At 37.5% G+C, this 21,723-nt stretch overlaps 1 protein-coding gene across 2 annotated transcripts in view; it reads left to right on the forward strand.

Annotated features, from left to right (window-relative positions):
- The window catches only part of spata20 (spermatogenesis associated 20), a 115,465-nt gene extending 96,937 nt beyond the window's left edge, over positions 1–18,528 (forward strand). For both annotated transcript variants that reach the window (XM_066704857.1, XM_066704858.1), the window contains exon 16: positions 14,322–18,528. In XM_066704857.1, coding sequence (XP_066560954.1) covers positions 14,322–14,504 — 183 coding nt within the window. In that variant the 3' untranslated portion in view covers positions 14,505–18,528. The remainder of the gene's footprint in view (positions 1–14,321) is intronic.
- Positions 18,529–21,723: the final 3,195 nt, after the last annotated feature.

Genomic DNA, 21,723 nt, shown 5'->3' on the forward strand with positions numbered 1-21,723 from the left:
AAAGCTTGGGGGTCACAGTTGAGCAGCGTATAGAAACCCTAGTTGAGTTCAACCTACTACTGGCAGCATATTGCCAATTGGGGAACATGTGACTGAAAAGCCAGTTGTGTTGTACAGCAAAGTATTCAAGCCACCCGTCTGCAGGCTGTAAGATTCACCATGCAATAGGTGTAGAGGCTTTAACCACCATCTGGAATGTCAGTTACCTGTGGCTAAGATTGACTAAATGTAAGAAGCATTGTTTTCCCATGCCATAACTCATCCAGATCTTTTCAAGTAACAAGCCCAGACGTCTTTAACCAGGAGCTTGAATAAATGTCTCTCAGGCTGAAGCAGCAGGGATCCATGTCAGAATTTAATGAACAGCCTATGTCAGATTTAGCAGAGCAGGACTTATTAAAGCACTGCTCTTTCATGTAGCGGTCACTTCAAATCTAACTTGGCTCTTTATATCTCCTCATAGGATTGTTTGCAGGAGGATGTGTGTATAAAGGGTCACTTCCTTTTCAGATCTCTTGTGTCTGGGGATGCCTTTCAACCAGTCCTAATGTAACATGTTTTTCATGTTCATTAAACCAACCGGGCCACCACAAGCCTCTTAACTACACAGGAGAAATGTCTTTGAAGAAATGTTATACAACTAACCCATGATGGGTTTTTACCTTTGAATCTTGGCTTTTTGTAGCTTTAATTTTTACTGTTTGACAATGCACATGTACTTTATATAAATTGCATGGCTATTTAAGAGTTATGTTTATTAGCAGTAATTGTCTGTAACCTCAGCAAAGGACATCAATGTGTTTGTGTGGTACGTCCGTTTTAGAAAGCCAAAGTGATTTAGTTAATTGTTTTAATTATTTAATTCTCCAGCTCAGAAATGAAATTCATCAATATGATCTAATATGGCTTTAGATATTTATATTGAAGAATAACTAATGGTTTTTAATTTTAAGAATATTTTTTGCTACTGACACCAGTACAAGATATCAAACAAATAGTTTGTGCAATGTACAAAGTTAAATCTTAGAAAATAAAAAGTTATAGCTTTTAACAAGATGGTTTATTAAAACATATATATATTACCCTTTACCAGAGTATTTCCTAAATAAACACTTATGTGTAATTTGTTTTTTTGTTTTTCATGTTCTGAAGTTCTGATTATTGATGAAAACGTATTGTTTTGAGGTAGAGTACAATTTCAAAAGAACAACATCTTAATGCTAATACGGAAAAACAGTAGTTAGTGTTATTTATTATTATTACATATTACTCATTAGACCTTTTAGTTTAAGTTATTAAGAATCTGAATTGAAACCTTCTATTTTTATTAGGGATTGCTTCATTGTGCCATTAAACAGAATATTGATAAGATATTTTAAGAAATCAGATGGTTAAAAGAAAAGGTTTTTTTTGAAGGGGATGAAGTCAAACCCTGGGAATCTCTATTTTCTGCTGGTAAATAGTAAAATAAACCATGGGAGTCAGATAAACATCCCATCCCTGGTCCCTGATTCTCTTTGGTGCAGTGTTTCTTTGCTTGTGATGGTCTGTATATAAATACTGTAGATCAGAAGGCAGCCCTGTCTGCTGACGTCACCATGGGGCCACATGTTGTAAACAGGACGAGTCCCTTAATCAGTCCCAGACTTGACTCACCCTGTCTCTGGCTCTCTGGCTGAGCTTTCTGCAGGGAAAAAACACCCCAAGGGACACAATTACAGTGATGCCCATTTCACAGAGTGGTTGCATCTAGTTTTCGAGCATCAGTTTGCATCATGTGTTGTGTAACTCCACTATCCTGTGTACAAATCGCCATGAAATAAAAATAAAGGTTTTTATGTCCCTCACATTGCTTGTATTTGAGGGGTCTGCCACCTACATCCAGGAGACCCCCAATCCTGCAGAATGTTACCTCGGAAGTCAATATACCAGACACCTGGTGTGCCTGTTAACTTTGTACATTGTCATTCAGAGTTCAGTTGAAAACTAGATGACCTGTGGCTTTGAGGAACAGGGTTAAAATAAAACTGTTTCAATGTGATCACTTTCTACATGTCACCCTTCATTTATTCAATAAATCTACCTTTGAGATTATTACAAAAATGCTTGTCTCTAATTCACGATATGTTGGAATTTCCTTGTAGCTGGTAGGTCTCTAGCCGCTATATTAGGATGCATATAGACAGAGGGCTTGAAGAAACCCTCCCAGCCCCTGCTCTAATACAGACTGACAAGCTGAAAGTGATTGCATTCGACTTTAATCTTACAGGCTAAGACGCTCATCAGGAGGGCAACAACCAAAAGGAAAATTACAGTTACTTGTACATCTGAAGCAATTTGGAGGAATCACTGCATATGAACATGGAATAGCTAAGTGTTAATTGAGATAAGCTAAGTGGTATTTATTAATGTTATTTATGTATTAAAACTAACTGATGTAGCTTGTACAGAAGCTTAAACCACTGTAGAGTAACTTCAAGGGCTGCTGTCATCTCAAGCTTTCCATCTGAGATCATTTTCTGTGTAGTTTTAAGATCTTGTACTCTTGGTTTAAACACATTTTGGAGCTCAATTTTGAAACACAGATGTAATGACTACTCTACAGAAGGACTGGACACTACCTGTCAATCCCATATGGCAAATCCCATAACCACCAGCATATGGGTAGGCTTTAAAACAAACAAAAAACACTTTCAGTACCTACAAATATTTTATTATTTCGTCTTATTGAAAACCATTTCCAAATGTGTTCCGAAGGTATATAATGTAGAACAAAATGAAAGTTTTTATTTGTGTTGTAGTTTTTATGCTATTTATTTTTATTAAGTTGAGGAGCTTGTTTCACATATCCAGATTAGCACTAGTCTTGACTATTCAATGTTATTTTAGGTAGAGTAGGGCAAGACTAGTGCTAATCAAGGTCTGAGTAACCAGCTATAAATGTTCTAACCTTGTGTATAAAATCAGTCAGTGCTGTGTCTTTAGAGTGCATGGTTGTTTACAGTACCTACTTGATGTCACATTGGAAGCCTTGGAAAGCTGGTTTCTAGTGGCCAAAACACATTTTGTCAAAGCCTCTCCAACCGTGATATATCGATATTACAAAATACAGGAATTTTAACTGCCTGAAGTCAGATGTCTTGGTGAAAGCTTCATTCAAATCTCTGTGTTCCTCAAGCTATGATGTCCCTACACAAACAAGCGATTGTTGACATTGTTGTCCGGATGCAAGAATGGTCTGCCAGTGCTGTGTCAGTTCTAGAAGAAACAACAACGTTTATGTTGGAGTGAATCTTTTCTGAATTCCATTAAATAAGGAACATGTTTTTCAATTGTATTATTTTGTGCAAGTGACAGGTGCTTCATTACTTCTCTAGCTCTCTGAGCATTGCTGGGGTAATTGGTGCTCACTGGCTATTGATATTGTTCGTGAGAAACTGAGGAACTTTCTCAGAAACACAGTATTCATGCAGATTAGCAGATGCCTCAATGATTAAATAAGAATTAATCATTGACGATAAACAGACTATCACTTTCAATTAAGTGTCCCCCAAAGCAATTGATTGCTATTTGATAATCCTAATCATGTCCCTTAATTAAGATGCATTAATGGCAAACACCAATTAACATTTTTTCAAAGTGCAATTAAACAAAACCAGTGGGAAAAAAATGGGTAGTGGCCATATCATATTGTGTTTCAGGTAGTCTGAAATTGATCTCCAGTTCCCTTACAAATAAACTAACCTGCAATAAAAAAATATCTTTACCTCTGGATGTTATTATATTACTTACAAGGTTTGTTCTGGCAGAATATGGAACTATGGGCCACCCAGAGTGCTTAAGTGTTATGACCTGTGATCAGAGTGATCCTGTCTGGGCTGTATCTTTAGCTGTGAACTTCCAGGGGAAAGGTCATGAATGGACAGTTAAGGGGAAGCTGCCAAAACACCATTTTGTTTAAATTCTTTATTATAAATGATAAATCGTATCTTATAAGTGTTTTTTGATAATTTATAAATTTAATTATTAATGATTCTTAACTGTTTTATTAACTATTTACCAATCATGTATTAATGACAAGTGTTACCAAATAAACATTGTTTCAAACTTCTTGAATGTTTACATAATGTATTTATGTATATATGGGTGTGTGCATTTGCACATAACCATAATTTGTATGGATCATTGTTTCAAAACTTTGCCAGGTGTTGCTTTCTTTCTGATTTTCTGATTTGTTTTCTGTTTTAATTAAACAAAAATCTCAACTAATTTCAGAGGTAACTACTTCGATCATCTGATGTCTGTAGTCTTCATTATTTTATTATATATTTTTAATTAATTTGTTGCATGATTTTGAAAAGAAGATTCTTTTAAGTCTGCCACATAGTATGCGGTTTGGAAAAGTCCAGTATTTTATTTCAGACCGTAATTGGTAATCTATTTGTTTTGTAGCTTATTCTGAGCGTAGCATTGATCCGCCATTTGTTTAACAGCTGTTTTTTCACTGTGTACAGTCAATTGTTGCCAGACAGGAGGATAGCGTGTGAAGACAAATGCAAAAGCTTTCAGGACTTATTTAAGCTTATTTTATGGTTACGCAAGGTGGGCAAAGGGGAGGAAATGGGTCCCGTGATCGTACTGTGGGGGACAGAAGGAACTGTTTGAGCCAGCGTTGGTATCAGGGGTTGTAGAGCAGAATACAATGTGGATTCCCATTGCTTACATTTTGGGTTCCCCTTTCATTTGAATTCATTGCCGTACCTGACTGACATACTGTGTAGTTGCTCCTTTATAATTGGAACACCATGCATAACATGTTTGGTCATCAATAACAAAGCTTTCATTTGATCTTTGATGAAACATATTTGTAATAACTAACTGATACATCATTATTTTATTATTATTAAAATATTATTTTATTAAACAGATAATGCACAGTTAGATACTACTCCCTTTGGCCAAGAAGTGTGATGACAAAATTATTCCTATTAACTGCTCCTTGTATTGTACCTCCTGTATTGACTCTGTATGATCCTCAGAGGCAGAAAAACATCATGGTCTCAAGCAAGAAAAAGCCCTTCAGCCCTCAGAATTTCCCCCACATTTTATAATTTCCAATAAATCATTCTAATCTAGTTGGTTCTTCAAGGATCATCAGAAATAAAGTTTGTCCTCTGGTTCTTATGTGTGCTCTACATTTCATAAAAATGAGCATGTGCTATAGACCAACCAATAAAAGAGATATGCATTTATTTGATTGTAATTCCAATAACCTCTTCATCATTATAGTGACTGGCTAGAGGAAATCTCAAGGTCTACAGAGGCCCACCATGGTTTTGAGTTTTTTAACTCTTTGGTCATAATAGCCGAGTTCCTCCTAGCTGCTCAGCTGGTCTGTTTTATAGGGGAATTTGAAATGTATGGGTCTGGCTTCTGGAACAGATGCATGAATTAGAGCATATTAGCCCCATTTTGGAGAGATTATATGCTTAATTATTTTAATGTCAGGTTTCTAGTTCTTTGTGGTTGGGCTCAGAAAAAAGGCTCTTTATTAAGATGTACAGCCTCTTTTATTTCCTACCCCCTGCTCTTTTTTTTTTTTTTCTGGCTTTGCCAAGTACTTAAAGACAAGGGCCCCTGTAGTAGTTCCAGATGCAACTGCTTGTAGCCAGATTGCCAATACATTTATATATTTATTTTCTCTGATTACAAAATTTGTGAGCATTAGGCTCTGAATTTAGTTTTGAGCAAGTTACCCATTTTATACTGTACAGTACAAATTAATATTGGCACTGAAACGCATGTAAAGGAAACTTTGATAATGGATGGTGAGGAAGCAACAAAGCCTACATTAGGATCATGCCTTTTTTCATGTATGGTTATGCTAGCACTTTATGCTTTTATCAAGGACTGAAAGAAATGTACAACATACCTTTTGAATGTCACTTATGTCATCTATTTTAAAGCTGTTGATAGAGGTGTACCCGCTGAATGTGTCTACCTGAATTGTAAACAGAGTGGGCTTGTTTCCTAGTAATTTCCTTAAGGGCTACGGCTTGATTGACAGGTTTTTATGTGCTTGCAAATCCCTCAGTCTTCCTGCTGAAGGGGTGGTCTAGTACCTAGCGATTTGTGTTGAGGTGGAGGTAGACCAAATTACTAATGTCAGATGTCATCTATAACCTGTTATTTGATGGTGAGTTATATTGATATTTATCAGTAGGATTGTTAAAGCTTGACAAATCCAGCTACTAGAAATTCCAGTACTAGGGTACAGTAGTATTCAAATATATTACATTAGTAGCAATGATGGAGCTAATGAAGATTCATATCAGTGGCTCCCAAAAAGCATGTCCAGTGAAGATAATCCCCCTGTACTATTGACAGCTTCACCTGGGAATTCCCAGGGGGCGGCATTACATTTTCACCAGGGTTTAGGTGTGCAGAAATCAGCTCAGGACACCTCAGTTCATCGCACACCAGCGCCTTCCTGTGGTTTCACAGGCACCTGCAGGTCCTGATTTTCCAGCTACATGAATTCTTCCGATTTATGTCAAAACTGGGTTGCAGGCATTCTGTGCTTGCAGTGGGAAAAATAGTAGATGGCTTTGACAGCATGCGGCTTTGGAGGATGCATGCTTTGTCTCAAGCCTCCTGAAGAAGTATGGAGTCTTAGTGGTCATCCAAGTTCAGAAAAATGGAAGATTCAAAATGTGTGGATGTTTATATATATTGTAACACTGTTAGTGGGGGACCATTGCACTGGGCTATAACAGACAATACATCAAATAAGTCATATGTTCACTGGGAACAAGTATATAATTTGTCAGTAGAAGAATTTAGTTTTAAATTTTGTTCAGTGATTAAAATATACTGCAATAAGAAAATCACTGCAGTAACATATTTCAGCCGTGCAGTATATAACTATGTCAAGTGAAAGACACCTGTCAGTCCAGCACACCTGCAGACCATCAGGCAGGTGTATTTAAGCAGCATGCATGCCGTAGTGCATTGCATTGTACCACTGGGAAAGTGCAGGAGGGTGTTAGTTGAGCTCCTGAGCGAAATACAGAGGAAAATACTGTTTGACTCATTGGCTTTGCTGATTGCTTTCATCGGGAAACCGAGTAGTGGCCTGAGAGAAGTTAGGGACCAGACGAATGTAATAGTCAGGGCCCCCACCCAGGCTAGGCTTTATTGTGTTCAAAAGCAGCCCTGATAAAAGCTGTCCCCTGTTATTTTCACCTGGCACCCTGCCACTTTGAGAGACCAGGCTCCCTGTGAGGATATTTCACATGTAGCAGAAAAGGTTTGTCTCTTGAAGCTGCCTTCATCAGCAGCCAGTTCGTTAGCAGCATGTTTGTTTATCCTCCAGCTGAATGTCGTCACCTCGTAAGTGTATCTGATGGAGTTGTTGGAGCCGTCTGGCAGCACACAGGGTGTTAGTGGCAGGAGCAGGCGTCTGAGTGGGCATGAAAGCAGACTCTTCCCCTCTAGAGGCTATACTTTCTCCATGACAGACAAGCTGAGGGCCCAGGTGACAGCTCTTGGAGAAAACCCCAGAGGTTCTCCCAGTAGACGTCTCCCACCCTTCTCCCTGATAACCTCTTCTACATTGCATCCTGAGCTTCCTAGGCACACGTTTGATAGGTCTGCCCGATCGAAGAGGGGTGGTATGAAATTCTTATGTTTTGATAACCTTCAGAACAAAGAACAGCACTACTCATGGGATCCCTTTATCTCCTTCCTCAAGAAGTGGAAGGAGAGTATTTACCAATGTTTTAAAGAATGATGCACCTTCACAGTGGAGGCATGCTCACTGTATAACAACATACAACACACTTACTCTGCTCATTGTTTTTAAGGTGAGAAAAATGACAATACTTTTAAATTAACCATTTTCTAAAGATCCAATAGCACATAATTAAGAAGAAATATATAATTAACTTTGGTTAAGTCTTAGATCAGCACCCTGAACGTTTTTATGTAACCCATACCATGTGATTTTTTGTTTCTCTAAATTGATAGAAATGTTGTTAACATAGCACGGTAAAAGTAAAGTAAGGAAACAATTCTAGGAATACTATTAAATCTAGGAATATTTCCCAATAGAATAAAATGGGATTTAGTCCAAGTGAAAATGATGTACTGTTTGCCGTGTGAAACATACCATTTTCACCAAGGGATAGAAGAAACACAATAGAATGTAAATGAAAATGACAGTTCCAGGATATTATATGGAGCCACACTATGTGAATTGTAGCTGGATACAAAACAGCTTTACATTCGATATCATTTAACAACAGCACAGTCAAATATCCAAGTCATTCTGTAATATATAGTGGCAGAAACAACACATTAATATGTGTGTGTGTGTGTGTATATATATATATATATATATATATATATATATATATATATGTGTGTGTGTGTTGTTTCAAATATATCAAAACAATATTTGGTGTGACCAGCCTTTGCCTTCAAAACAGCATCAGTTCTTCTAGGTTCACTTGCACACAGTTTTTGAAGGAACTCGGCAGGTAGGTTGGCCCAAACATCTTGGAGAACTAACCACAGTTATTCTGTGGATTTAGGCAGCCTCAGTTGCTTCTCTCTCTTCATGTAATCCCAGACAGACTCGATGTTGAGATCAGGGCTCTGTGGGGGCCATACCATCACTTCCAGGACTCCTTGTTCTTCTTATGCTGAAAGTAGTTCTTAATGACTTTCGCTGTATGTTTGGGGTCATTGTCATGCTGCAGAAGATATTTGAGGCCAATCAGATGCCTCCCTGATTGTATTGCATGATGGGTATCTGTCTGTACTTCTCAGCATTGAGGAGACCATTAATTCTGACCAATTCCCCAACTCCATTTGTAGAAATGCAGCCCCAAACTTGCAAGGAACCTCTACCATGCTTCACTGTTGCCTGCAGACACTCGTTCCTGTACCGCTATCCAGCCCTTCAGCGAACAAACTACCTTCCGCTTCAGACAAATATTTCAAATTTTGACCCTCAGTCCAGAGCACCTGCTGCCATTTTTCTGCACCCCAGTTCCTGTGTTTTCATGCATAGTTGAGTCACTTGGCCTTGTTGCCACGTCGGAGGTAGGGTTTTTTGGCCATAAGTCTTCCATGAAGGCCATTTCTGACTAGACTTCTCCGGACAGTAGATGGTTGTACCAGGGTCCCACTGTTTTCTGCCATTTCTGAGCTTATGGCACTGTCTCAGAGCTGTGTTAGATAACTTAACTGCAGCTACCCAGGCAAATTGTACACTAAATTGGTGGGCATTGCCTTTTACTGTCCTGTTATTTCATACTGTACATGCCTATAACAGCTATTAAGAGTGATCAGCATACCAAAACAGTATAAGTCACTATGTCAGAGGAGACAAAGCCACAATTAAAATGAACTTGCCAGTGTATAGTGATGTTGGGTTGTAAGTAAAAATAAAATCCCTTTGAGACACTGCTATTGTATCTTTGAGTAAGATACTTTACCTAGATTGGTCCAGTTAACACCCAGCCATATACAGTAAGTGGGTATCCATGTAAGCTGCTTTGAATAAATACATCAGCCAATTCAATGTTTTAGTGCTGATAACAAAAAGACCAATCAAGATCAATGAAAGACTTAATAATATGAATTGATATTAAAACTGTGACATGCTTCTTTGAAATTATATATTTATATAAAACTGAAAACTCATGTTAAAGATTACACTGAACCTTTATTGCAACAGAACCTTTATTGCAACTTTCTTACCATTTTGTTTTAAATATCCTATTAGCTATTTTTAAAGCAGTGATCAAGAATTATCATTTTGTAACCTTGTAAAATGCCACCTGTCTTTAAAGCCTTAAAAAAACAATTTTCAGAGCCTACCTTTTGACACTGAGTGGCATTTTGACAAGGCAGCAGTCTCAGTAGGTCTTGTTCTTTTGTTACTGTGTTTTTGTACATGCTTGATAAAGAGCTATTAAGCAAAAATAGGAGAGCAGAGAAAGTGTTCATTCACCTATAAATAGTGTCAATTCAAGTAAACAGAAATACATAAATGCATAAATAAATAAATAAATAAATAACCTTTTCCGGTTAAGTGCTTAACAGAATTCCTTTAATCACACTGAACCGAACGCATTTGATGTTCACCTACTGTTGTTTTAGGCGATGCTTCCCCTGTCTTTGCTAGGTTTTTAGAGGCCTGAAATGACAGTTATTGACAAAATCTGCATTGACCTGCAATGGTGAACTCCAGCAAGCAGTCACTGAAGCAGACTGGTGAAGGGGGTTTAGGAGGATCTTTACCGCTCAACTTTCATCATGTGTCCTTGTTCCTTTTTTTTTTTTTAGCTTTCTCTCAAAGGAGACAGGATAAACCGGATTATGCCACTGCTGTAGCTGTTGTAGCCAAAAGCGCAGTGTAGACCTCATGCCAACTACAAAACTGATTCCAGCTTTTGGCATCACTGTGTCCCTACTGTTCCCCTTTCTTGGCTGCTTGGAACACCCAGGGACAAGCAACATGCCAACTATAAGGTTTTCTGAAAGTGTTCCTGGTAATAATGTTCAGTTCAAGTATTTTTTTTTTAAACCATAACATACCATAACAGAAAAAGGTCAGCTGTAGTTATACTTTTTTTTCCAGTTGAGTGTGTTAGTAATATGAAACTGATGCAAATCAAAACTGTCAGCCTTCAAGAAATACAGTTGAAGCTGAACACATTCACATCCTTCATTCAAAATCAATGTCGGTGCTATGAAAAGTTTATACCCCTCCAAACACAGATTTCTCTAGGCTGAATCAGTGTTCATCAAACCCTGAAAAGATAGCTTTGGTTAATAAGTTAACAGAATATGTATGAAACATTCTGTCCACACTACAAAACTGAAATTAAGAACAATTCATACAATGTTTATTAAAAAATGTATGATATAGTCCTATAGGAACATACATATTTGTGACTTGGCAATGTAAAATGAGTCATAAGTTGCACGAGTAGAAACTGTATTTGATGCCGGAAATGGTCCAGAGGGACCAAAATTCTTAATTTAATTTCCAAGTGTATGAAGCTTTAGCTATTTTGACATTTCAAAATTAATTATTTAGTGGAAAAAAAAAACATGCTAAACATATATGCTACATGCTAACATATACAAAATAAGCAGTTAATAAACTGCTCCACCTGCACAGGTATGAATTCACTTGAAAAAAAATGATTGCATATTTTTCACCTGCTCACTGCTGGGGAAGCTGCATCATACAGGTATCAACATAAAGTGTGGAATTCCCTCCTTTCAATTCACAAAATACATTATCATAATTGCCAATGACAGCAATACAGGCAAGAGATACATTGAGGGGAAAAAAGTATTTGATCCCCTGCTGATTTTGTACGTTTGCCCACTGACAAAGAAATGATCAGTCTATACTTATTTCCCTCATTAACATGCAAATCAGTTTATAACTTTTTTTAAATGCGTTTTTCTGGATTTTTTTGTTGTTATTCTGTCTCTCACCGTTAAAATACACCTACCATTAAAATTATAGACTGATTATTTCTTTGTCAGTGGGCAAATGAACAAAATCAGCAGGGGATCAAATACTTTTTTCCCCTCACTGTATATGCTGTCCTGGGTCACTTTATGGTTTAACACAAGTTTATTAGCATTTTGCATTTTCCTAAGCTGTGTGGCTCGGGAAGTGCTGTTTTACAACATTATTCTGCTTAATTTAAGATACATATTCAACAAACACTACACACATCTCTTTTAAGGGAGCAGAATAAACATCACAATGGGATGATCCGGCACCATCAGTAGGCTAGCCTTATTTGACTTTAGATGGTTCTGTTGCCCCAGGAGACAGTGATCTGAATATTCTTGCAAGGCATTGATGAATCCTCTGTAAAGCTATTCCACCGTCCATCACAGCAACAGACAGTGTCCCTTTATAAACCTAGACTCAACATTTACATTTTCAGTCAGGCTTTTGGAGTTTTTTTTTTTTAATTGTCATTTGCACAGCAATGTAGCAATATATGACAATATAGGTGTGGGAAGGATTTAAACAAAATGAAAAGATGCACTGCTTTCAATCGAAAAAGGACTGTTTTCAATTACATTAAATACATTGTATTTTATTGAATAAGGTCTTCATGGAATGTCAATAACCTAGTAGTGACATACCTTTTCTAAATATGATTTGCATGTTATTAATAAAATGTCAGTTGCTCCCAATACAGTTTCGGGCAAAAGTATTGGTACCCTTAATTTCAACATTAATTTATCAGGTATATCTTCCCAGAGTTCATTAAATTCTGATTTCTGAGAGGAGGATGTAGCAAACCCTTTTCAGCACTGTATTTCCCTTTTCTGATACAAACATACTTCCATAGCGACAAATACAGGTTTATGCTGGTCATCAGAGATTTTCAATACTGGGATTTTAACTATTTGCACATATAGTAACGAGAGCGGCAGGGATCGATTCAATAGCACCACACTCATTGTCTCAATCAACAATCAGTCATTATTAAAGCAGACAGTCTCGCCTCTGGGCACTCAACCATATGATCATGGGGTTAGCTCCACACTACATGGGTCAAAAACTAACTAAAACCCAGTGGCAACCCCGTTATATATATCCCCGGATATGTGTGACTACCAGCAGGTCCAACCCCCTACACCTATAGTATAGTACACCTATCCCTGCTCATTCACCTTACGTGATCAAACCCAATTAACCAATCATATAACATAATGAAAGCATGATAGGGACTCAATTGAGCAGGGACCCTCCCACAATCACACACACACTGTCCTGGCACTCCTGTTGCATACGGCATATTCCTACACCGATATGCAAGTGGAACTAGTCCCCAAAAGGACTAATCACCTACGATTTGCCCTACAACACCGCACGTAGTATCAGACGAGGGCGTAATCCTCCTGACACGCTACAATATTGTACTACTGAATGTTTGACTGGACGTGAATGATAAGGATATTTAACCTGACAGACATGTTGGCATCAGTCCAGTAGCTCATAGACTCTCAATTTTCCCTAAATCCACATGGGTTTGCTTGGAACAAGGAAAGGTTTTTTTTAAATAAAACATTACTGACCTTTGCATTAAGCAACTTTCTTATTCCAGGACATGACCACAGTCCCCTGGATTATTTTGTTTGTGTGTTTGAAGAAAACAAAACCTCAAATCATCTTCAGCTTCACATAAAAGTCTTTGAAAAACACACATTCCTTTTTTTTTTTTAAAGTTAAGTATCAGCAACGTAATTCTGAATTGGACTAATTGATTATCATATGTGGGTTGGGCAAAGTTTTGGTGAATTTAAATGAAATACATTTTATGCAATGATAGATTTAAAGCATATAAGAAAGTATGACAGAGGGTGAGTGAGAGAGACAACCAAGCAGAAGGGGAGGGACTTACCTGCTTGACTGACAGCTCATGGGGGTCTATTGACAGCCCTGATATAAAATGAATCACGACACAATCATTCCCATAGTCCCTTTGGATGTAAATCTCTTTTTCAGATAACCAGAGTTGTATTAAAGGGCTTAGGGTTTTTTGTTGTTTTACAAGTAGGCTCCCAATTTAAGCAACTTACTCTTTGTTCTCTATCATTCATATGAGTTGAGAACCTAATAGATGTGACTGCTACAGCTATTGATTCATAGTTATGCCCTTAGGCTCAGTAAATTGCAGTGGGTAAGAGCATCAGCTTAATATCTAGTCAATATGATCTGTTTTTAAAGCAACGTCATCCTCTGGCAAAACAACAACTCAGAGCTATACACCCATCTAATTCATAAAGTAATAAATAATCATTTAAGTTCTACAAAAAGAGAGAACTGAATGAATCAGAGCAAAGTAAGAAAAAAAATTGATCTATAAAGTTACATAAAACGTATGTTCCTCTCAGAACAGCTTCAAGGACTGCTGTGCAGTATTTAATTGTGTTAATAAAAACACCAACTGCTCTGTTCACGTTTTAACGTTCAGATGACATGCAATTTGCTACCTGTGTCATGTTTTGGAATTCAGCTTTTAAAAATTAAGAGTTACAAATTGTCCAATGTGTCTGAAGCGGTCTTCCTTTCAGTACCTTCTAGTGTTGCATATCAGGAGTTGGTGTGTAATCTGTCTCAGCAGGCAAGAAACAACAGTGAAATCCCAAAACAATTTTCATTCTGTCTCTCTCTCTCTCTCTCTCTCTGTCTCTCTCTGTACTTACACTATGGAGTCGGGGTTAAAATGGAATGGGGAATGTTCACACACACTTTGTTTTTCCAGGTTTTGCTCCTGGCAGATGGCAATACAGAATCCTTCCTGTACCGGCGTCTGCCTGTCCTGTCCACCATGGAGCCCCTGCAGGGTCGCGCCACTGCTTACGTCTGCAAGAACTTCACCTGCTCCCTGCCCGTCACCAGCCCCACGGACCTGCGCAGGGTCCTGCTGGACTCACACTCTCCCTAACCATGGCTCTCCCATGTACATAAATATTGTGTAAAAATCTAAATAAATGAGCATCTGTTTTAATGTGACTTTAGAAAAATATGGTTATTTTTGAGATTAACAAATGGCATGACTTTTTAAATCTTCCCTGCATAGAAAGCGAATTGGTGTGTCATTTGGGAAATGAGTCATGGGATGGAGGCCTAAATGTCATCTCTGAATCTGATTTGCTTTCTACTATCTTTGGACACAAGTCCCATGGTCTTACTGTATGAATATCAAATCTCTGTCTCCTTACAAGGCAATGATTAATCAAACTAATATCACAGAGTTAAAGTACTTACTGTATGAACCTTTCACTGTTAGATAACTTAAGATAAAAACTAGTCTCTTTTTGTTTGTTTTCGTAGTCTAAACAAAATGGGAACATACGACATGTCTCATCATCAGGCAAAATGATCTCCCATCTCAATCCTTTTCTTTTTCACATTTTTCAGAGATTTATTTGTGTAGCAGGCAGAGTGTGCCAGTTGCCATTGATTGACTGCTGGGACTGCAGAGAGATTCTAATACACTAATTTGTCTAATTTGAATTGGTGAGCACCAGTAAGGAACCATCTGTTCCATCTACTGCACTTCAACACTTTACCACAGCTGAGGTAATACATGAATATGTTTCATTTGTATCAATATTCAATTTTAATGCCGTTCCTTAGGGGCAGTTCGTTATGCCGTTACCATAAAAGATGAACACGTAACCTGCAATGGAGGAGAATTTAGTTTTATTCTTTATTATCTCTTCCAAATGTGTGCTACGTTAAAATTAATGTAATGACTATTTGAGTATATTTATCTTTCACAGTCTATTTCTGAGAGTGACTGCTGATTTCACACAATACAAATAAGTCTTGTTTCGGGTGTTCAGAAGGGGATGATGGGAGAATGTTTGTGTCACAATCTGCTCATGCATCCTTTATCAGAGAAGCACTAGACGAATGTTGACACTTCAGAAGAAGTTTGTTTACAAAGTTATGTTGAGATGGCTGAATCACTTGTCTCTTAGAACAAGCCGAAATACATCAGTCATGAATAACAATTTGGAGGAATTAGGATTTCTTCATTGTTAATTATGTCAGTGTGTATCTCTGCTCTAAAAGGATCACCACTGCTTTTAAAATATGTATCTGTGTGTGGGAGAGGGTTGGAAGGGGGTTTGGGGCAATGAGCTATGGAATGAGCAGTTTAAGATCGGATTCAGTCAAGTTTTTCTTTGTCACTCACCCTGATCCTTGATGTCGATTTTAGATTATGAACAGTTATTTTTTCTCTTTTCCTTACCATATTGTTTTATTTTCTTTCCCCAAGCAATTTTAGATTTAGTTTGAGATCTCCTCTTGCAACTGTGAATGTGAATTCCACAAAAAGGAAATCCACTTTCTCTTAAGATTATTATTTTATTCACATGGCATAAGGCTCCTGAAGCTAACAGTGATTCCTACTAATCCAAATGACTGCTTTACATTCCCGAAAGCAGCCTGCCATTTTAGATTTGTTGTGTCAACATAAATGTAGTCCGCACATACACACGCGGCAGGCCTAAGTAACTTTGCTCAGACGTGTCCTTAAGGAAAGTTCTGTGAGATTTTATTTTTTATTCCAACAAAGCTGGGTTATCAAGCCTCCCTTTCATATCTCAGAGGTTAATCTCAGTGCAAAATATAATGTGCTCTTACAGAGAGATTCTTTGTTTTTAAAATAGCTGTTGTTTTTGAAGTGGTAAAGAATCTAAAACTGTTAAGCAAAAAAAGGATGCTTAGAAATAGTGGCTTTGCACTTATTCAAGAGTACTTTTTGGATTAATTCATACTAGAGAATGTGGGTGAATATATTTTCTTCCCCAGTTTATTCCCTTCTGGAATGTAACCTGGAATACACATAGTAGAACACGCATGAGGTCCTTGTAGATATTACATCTTTGTCAACTTAGATCACATGTATATCCCCACAGTGTTAATTGTCACATGTTGTAATTTCGATGTAAATAATTAATTCAACTATGAATAAATTAACTTTAACATAAATGAAGTTGCGTGAGTTCAATCACTTTAGGCGACAATTAATGTATGTTTAATGTATAAGTAGACATTAAATGTACATTAACAGGTCTATGCACTGTCGTTTTTCCTTAAACACTTTATAACTCTTTATTTCAATATGAATGGAATATTTTAAGAAGAGCTGAGTGCTTCTGGCCTATATTACCTCAACCAGTGCACTGAAATGTGAAATAGTTCAAAGAGACACTTTCTTGGAAACTCCTTTTCCTTTTCTACATTATTTCACATTACATTGAGTTTATCACACAGAGCTCACTTGAGCAAGCGAGCAGTAACCAAAAAGTAATTAACATCATCAGACGTTTCCTAGGGAGAAGATACATGTTCCTATTGCCCTAGCACGTTTTTCAAGTTATATACAGCTCTGGAAATGTACTCTGCATTTTTTTCTTAAATTAGCATCTCTACATGTATGGCAGCCATTTAATTCCATTCATATTTTTAGTTGGAATTTGGGAGAATTGTTGTCAGTAGTTTATAGAATAAAACAAAAATGTTCATTTTACCCAAACACATACCTATAAATAGTAAAACCAGAGAAACTGATCATTTTGCAGTGGTCCACAAGTTGTGACAGCTGTTTTAATAAAATGTCTGCATTGTGTTTCCTCTTCATTATTAGCATATATTTACTTAGCATTGGAGGGAAGGACAATACATTTTAATTATTTATGTTATTGCTATGTTGCTAGTTCAGATATTAGAGCAACAATTCTTACTCTCTGCTTTTTTTTATTAATATAACACCACATTGCTGGAGTCTGTTTCTTACAAAGAAGAGGAGAGTCCAGTGCAGCTGCCTACTGATACAGCCACAAGATACCTTTCAGAGGCCAGATTCACTGCAAGGTGGAGACAGGTTGTGGGATGTAGAACTAAACAACATGACAGAATCAGTCAGGTTAGTTTTAAGGCTCCTGCAATCAGTTTGCAAGTAAATTGATTATTTGACTGTTGTTTTATTTCTATATGAAGACAACTTGGGACTTTATAAGGTTAAGCCTTTTAACCACAGTGCTAAATATGAAGATTCCCTGGCACTATTGCTCTAGGCATGATCCAACGACATATAACATTCATAGCTATCTCTAAACTGGATTTATTAATAATACACCCATTACTACTGCTGCTATTACCACTATTACGACTACTATTTATAATACGCCCACTACTACCACTACTGCTATTACCACTGTTATTACTACTGTTAATAATACAATCACTACTAACACTGCAGCCACTGGTGCTACTAATAATATGAAGAAGAGGATATGAACATGGGGGAATCCTCCTAATTGAGAAACATAAATGCTTTTGTGTTCTACGTTATTGATCAAAACCAATATTATAGCCACTCACTTTGCTTTACAAATACTTTTTTTATAGCTGTCAGTCCTTTGATTGAAGCACACTGCTTCAGTTTTAACTTAGATTCAATAAACAGTGCTTCTGGACTCCCAGGATGCCTGTAGACATGTCTGGGTGAGTTGCTTGGCAACAGAAGCAACATTCACCTGAATTGTGTCTGTGGCTACAGCAGCCCTCCCTGAGACCCTGTTTTTCGTTCACCTAAAAATATATTTCCTTTTGTCAAATATTTTGAATATAAAGCATAAATTAAAATAAATAAATAAATAAATAAATAAATAACTGACTAACTTGGCACACAACAAAAGGCAGCGTCAACTGAAAGGTCATGTACACAATTCATATTGGTGGGATTTATCTGTTATGTCTGAGGTTTTCTGTAAGTGTTATTCACTTTCCATTTCTACCCTTTGTGCAGTTTTGTATTTGCTGTGATGTCAAAGTGTCCTCAGTCTTGGTTCATCCATCTGGCTGCCTTCCCTGTCATAACTGTTGTTGAGTACCAACACATTGCTTATTTCTGTGGCAAACATTTCCTCAATAAATGTGAACAAATTGAATATTGATTCAAATTCAGTTATTACTTTCTAAATATGTTTTTATGCTAAAATGGCTAAATTTTTCAGCATACCTATTTGAGATTTTTTTTTATCTATTTGATTTAAAAAGTATGATTATTATTTTGTATAGATTTATATAAGCAATTTGGAATAATTAATAAGATGCTCTTTGGGGCATTAGATTGTGTTAATGTCCTATAAAGAATACCCACATGATGAGTTAACTATGCTTATACCAAAAGTGCTTCCTTGCATCTTCCTAGATCTGCTAGAAAACTTACATAATTGCCTAATGACCTGTCCCAATCCAAACACCCCATTAAAAGCCCATGAACAATAGATAAAGTGTGTCAGTTTTGTGTTTTCCTGCTCAATGGATGAGCTTTAGCAAAGTATCAATCATAGGTCTCCATAAGTGGGATGGAGCTGTCAGCTCAGATGCTGATGCCTGGGTGATTGATGGCTGAGTGCACAGTTTTGCATATCTTCTGCTGAACACTACATAGAAGAAGACCATCAGGTGAGATTAATCACTGTCCGTGAGTGTTACAGACGGGTGTCAGTTGGTTGCTTGCCTGGACAGCTTTCCTCCATTCGCCATCCCATAGGAGCTGCCCTCCTCCATAGCCTAAGACCAACCCTAGAGAGAGCAAACTGGCTGACCCAATTTACCAGAACACAACATGTCATCAACAGCCTATCTCTGTAAGATAACTGAAGGATTAGTGACCATTTCACAAGAACTACTGTTGTTGACGTGATTCAAATAGACCTTCATAAAGGCCTGGTATTGACTTCAATGTGTTTTTGTACCTTGAGCAATGCACTTAAAGGCAAGGAACAGGAGGAAAACCAAGGGAATAGTTAAGCTGTTTTATGCAACTGAGCCTTCTCTAGAATGATTTCGTCTCGTTAATTTATCTTCTGTGTATCGAGCTATGGTTGAAATACAGCAGCTGTGCACCATCCCAGCTTAGATCTACTCTTTCTGAGCAACTGGGTTGTTGGACAATGATTTGTTCACTCTTGGAAAGAGAAGGGGTTCTGAATTTCACTTCAGATTTGATCAGTCACAATGACCTAAACATCCCTCTCTAGGTTACTTAGCTTAGTACATCCTCACCTCTCCACATCATGTCTCTTGTAGTGAGCTACAGGGATAAATTGACCCATAGAGGGTGCTGTGTTGCGGTGCTGAAAGTGTTCCACTTTCATAGAGCTCTTTGTGAACCAAAGTGAACAGCCGTATTCTGCTGCAGAACAGCACAATATCCAGAGCTATCTAATGTCTGTGTATTAGTTGCTCAGGCTGAAACAGGCTCCTGAGTAGGTTGGTTCTTGTCTATATTTTCTTGTCATGGGCTTTCTGAAAGTGAGCTCCTGTCTAATACCAAATTCCAAGAAAAGGTAAGCTGTTTAGTGGTAGGCTAACTTAATACGGTTTCTCAAACAAATAAAGCTGGCTTTATGAACCACATGCTTATATGCAAAAGGAGGATTTGTGAAGCCACATGTCCTTTACTTTAGCTATCATTTTCACTGGATATTCCCTGTAGCAACATTTATAATATCAGCTTCAGCGGATTGAATCTCCATTGGAAAAGGCGGCTTCTCGACACTCCAAATGTCTTTTAAATCTAAAATTGTTTTTACTTGCTTGCTTACTTCCCTTTGTTGTTTTTCGCTCCATTCCACATTCAATTAATGATTCATAAACAAAAGCACCTTATGTTTTATTTAAAGTTGGTGTCTCCCAATTGTATATTTTACATTTGGAATATTTAATCAAATTTGAAGACAGGAATCTTTACACTAATGCATCAACTTTGCAAAATAAGGAACGGGCTGAATAACAAAGGTTACAAAAGGATTTATTATTATTACATTTCTTAGCAGATCTAGGTACAATACGTTGCTCAGGGGTACAAGAGCTATGTCACCCATCTGGTATTGAATCCACCACCCTCTGCTTCACAGTCCAGAGCCCTGACCACTATTCCACACTGCTGCCTCTTTCACATCACTCCTGCCCAATCCTGATCATGGAGATCCCCAATACAGTTAGAATAGTTCACCCTAAATCACCAAAAACACATGAGTAACTGATCTATAAAGGCATTTATTCAATTAAAGGAAATAAGGTATTTAACCGGCATAATTGATCAGACCTTGCCTTTCTCTATTAACTGATACATTAAGAGTGACCTATGGATCGTGATGGATTTGAGCTGTCTTTATGTGACTGCAAGAAGCTGAAGGGCATCCCACTGTTAGATTGAGGAGATCTACACAACCCCATTGAGGAGGTTCGGTGTTTGATGTTGATTTTTGTGGCACTTTATGATTTGTCAAGATCAACATTCTGCTGTGCTGCACAAGGAGGGAATTTCTTTTCATCCAAATGATCTTTAATAGCTGAATGCAAACCCTAGTGCTGATATGAGCAAGAGCCCAGCGCAGGTCTGTGCATGTAGCGTAGCAAGGAGAGTTACAGTTAGGCCCATACATATTTGGACAGTGACACAATTGTCATTATTTTGGCTCTGTGGATGTGCTTCAAGTGTAGACTTTCATCTTTAATTTGAAGGTACTTACATCCAAATTGGGTGAACAGTGTAGGAATTACACACATTTTTATATGTGGTCCCCCCAATTTTAGGAGCTCAAAAGTAATTGCACAAACTAACATAATCATTAATTAAATTGTGATTTTCATACTTGGTTGCACATCTTTTGCAGTCAATGCCAGCCTGAAGTCTGGAACCCTTAGACATCACCAGATACTGGGTTTCTTCCCTGGTGAGTCCACAGCATTTTCATTGCACCTAGACCAGCACCTGGAGGATTAGAACAAAACTGCAAATCAGTGAGGCTGTTCTAATTCACAGAGACAATCATTATTTTGCTCAGTTTATATAATTGTGTGATTTTAATCCTTTATTATACTATTTGTGTACCTTATATTGCTTTTTATATTTTTCTGCAAGAGAGTGCTTCTGACTTTGGCTGTTTGCTCCACTAGCAAATGTTTTTGATCTTTCCATAATAATAAAAAAACACTAATTAAACATCTTGTCATTCCATATTGATTCCACTTAATAGAGTCTCATATTAATAGAGTAAAAGCCACTTTGAAGTGTGATCCCCTCTTCATTATGAGCACCGAGGCGACTGTGATGTCAGCGGCAGCTGTGC

This window comes from Amia ocellicauda, chromosome 5 (genome assembly GCF_036373705.1).
Source record: "Amia ocellicauda isolate fAmiCal2 chromosome 5, fAmiCal2.hap1, whole genome shotgun sequence".
Classification (NCBI taxonomy): domain Eukaryota; kingdom Metazoa; phylum Chordata; class Actinopteri; order Amiiformes; family Amiidae; genus Amia; species Amia ocellicauda.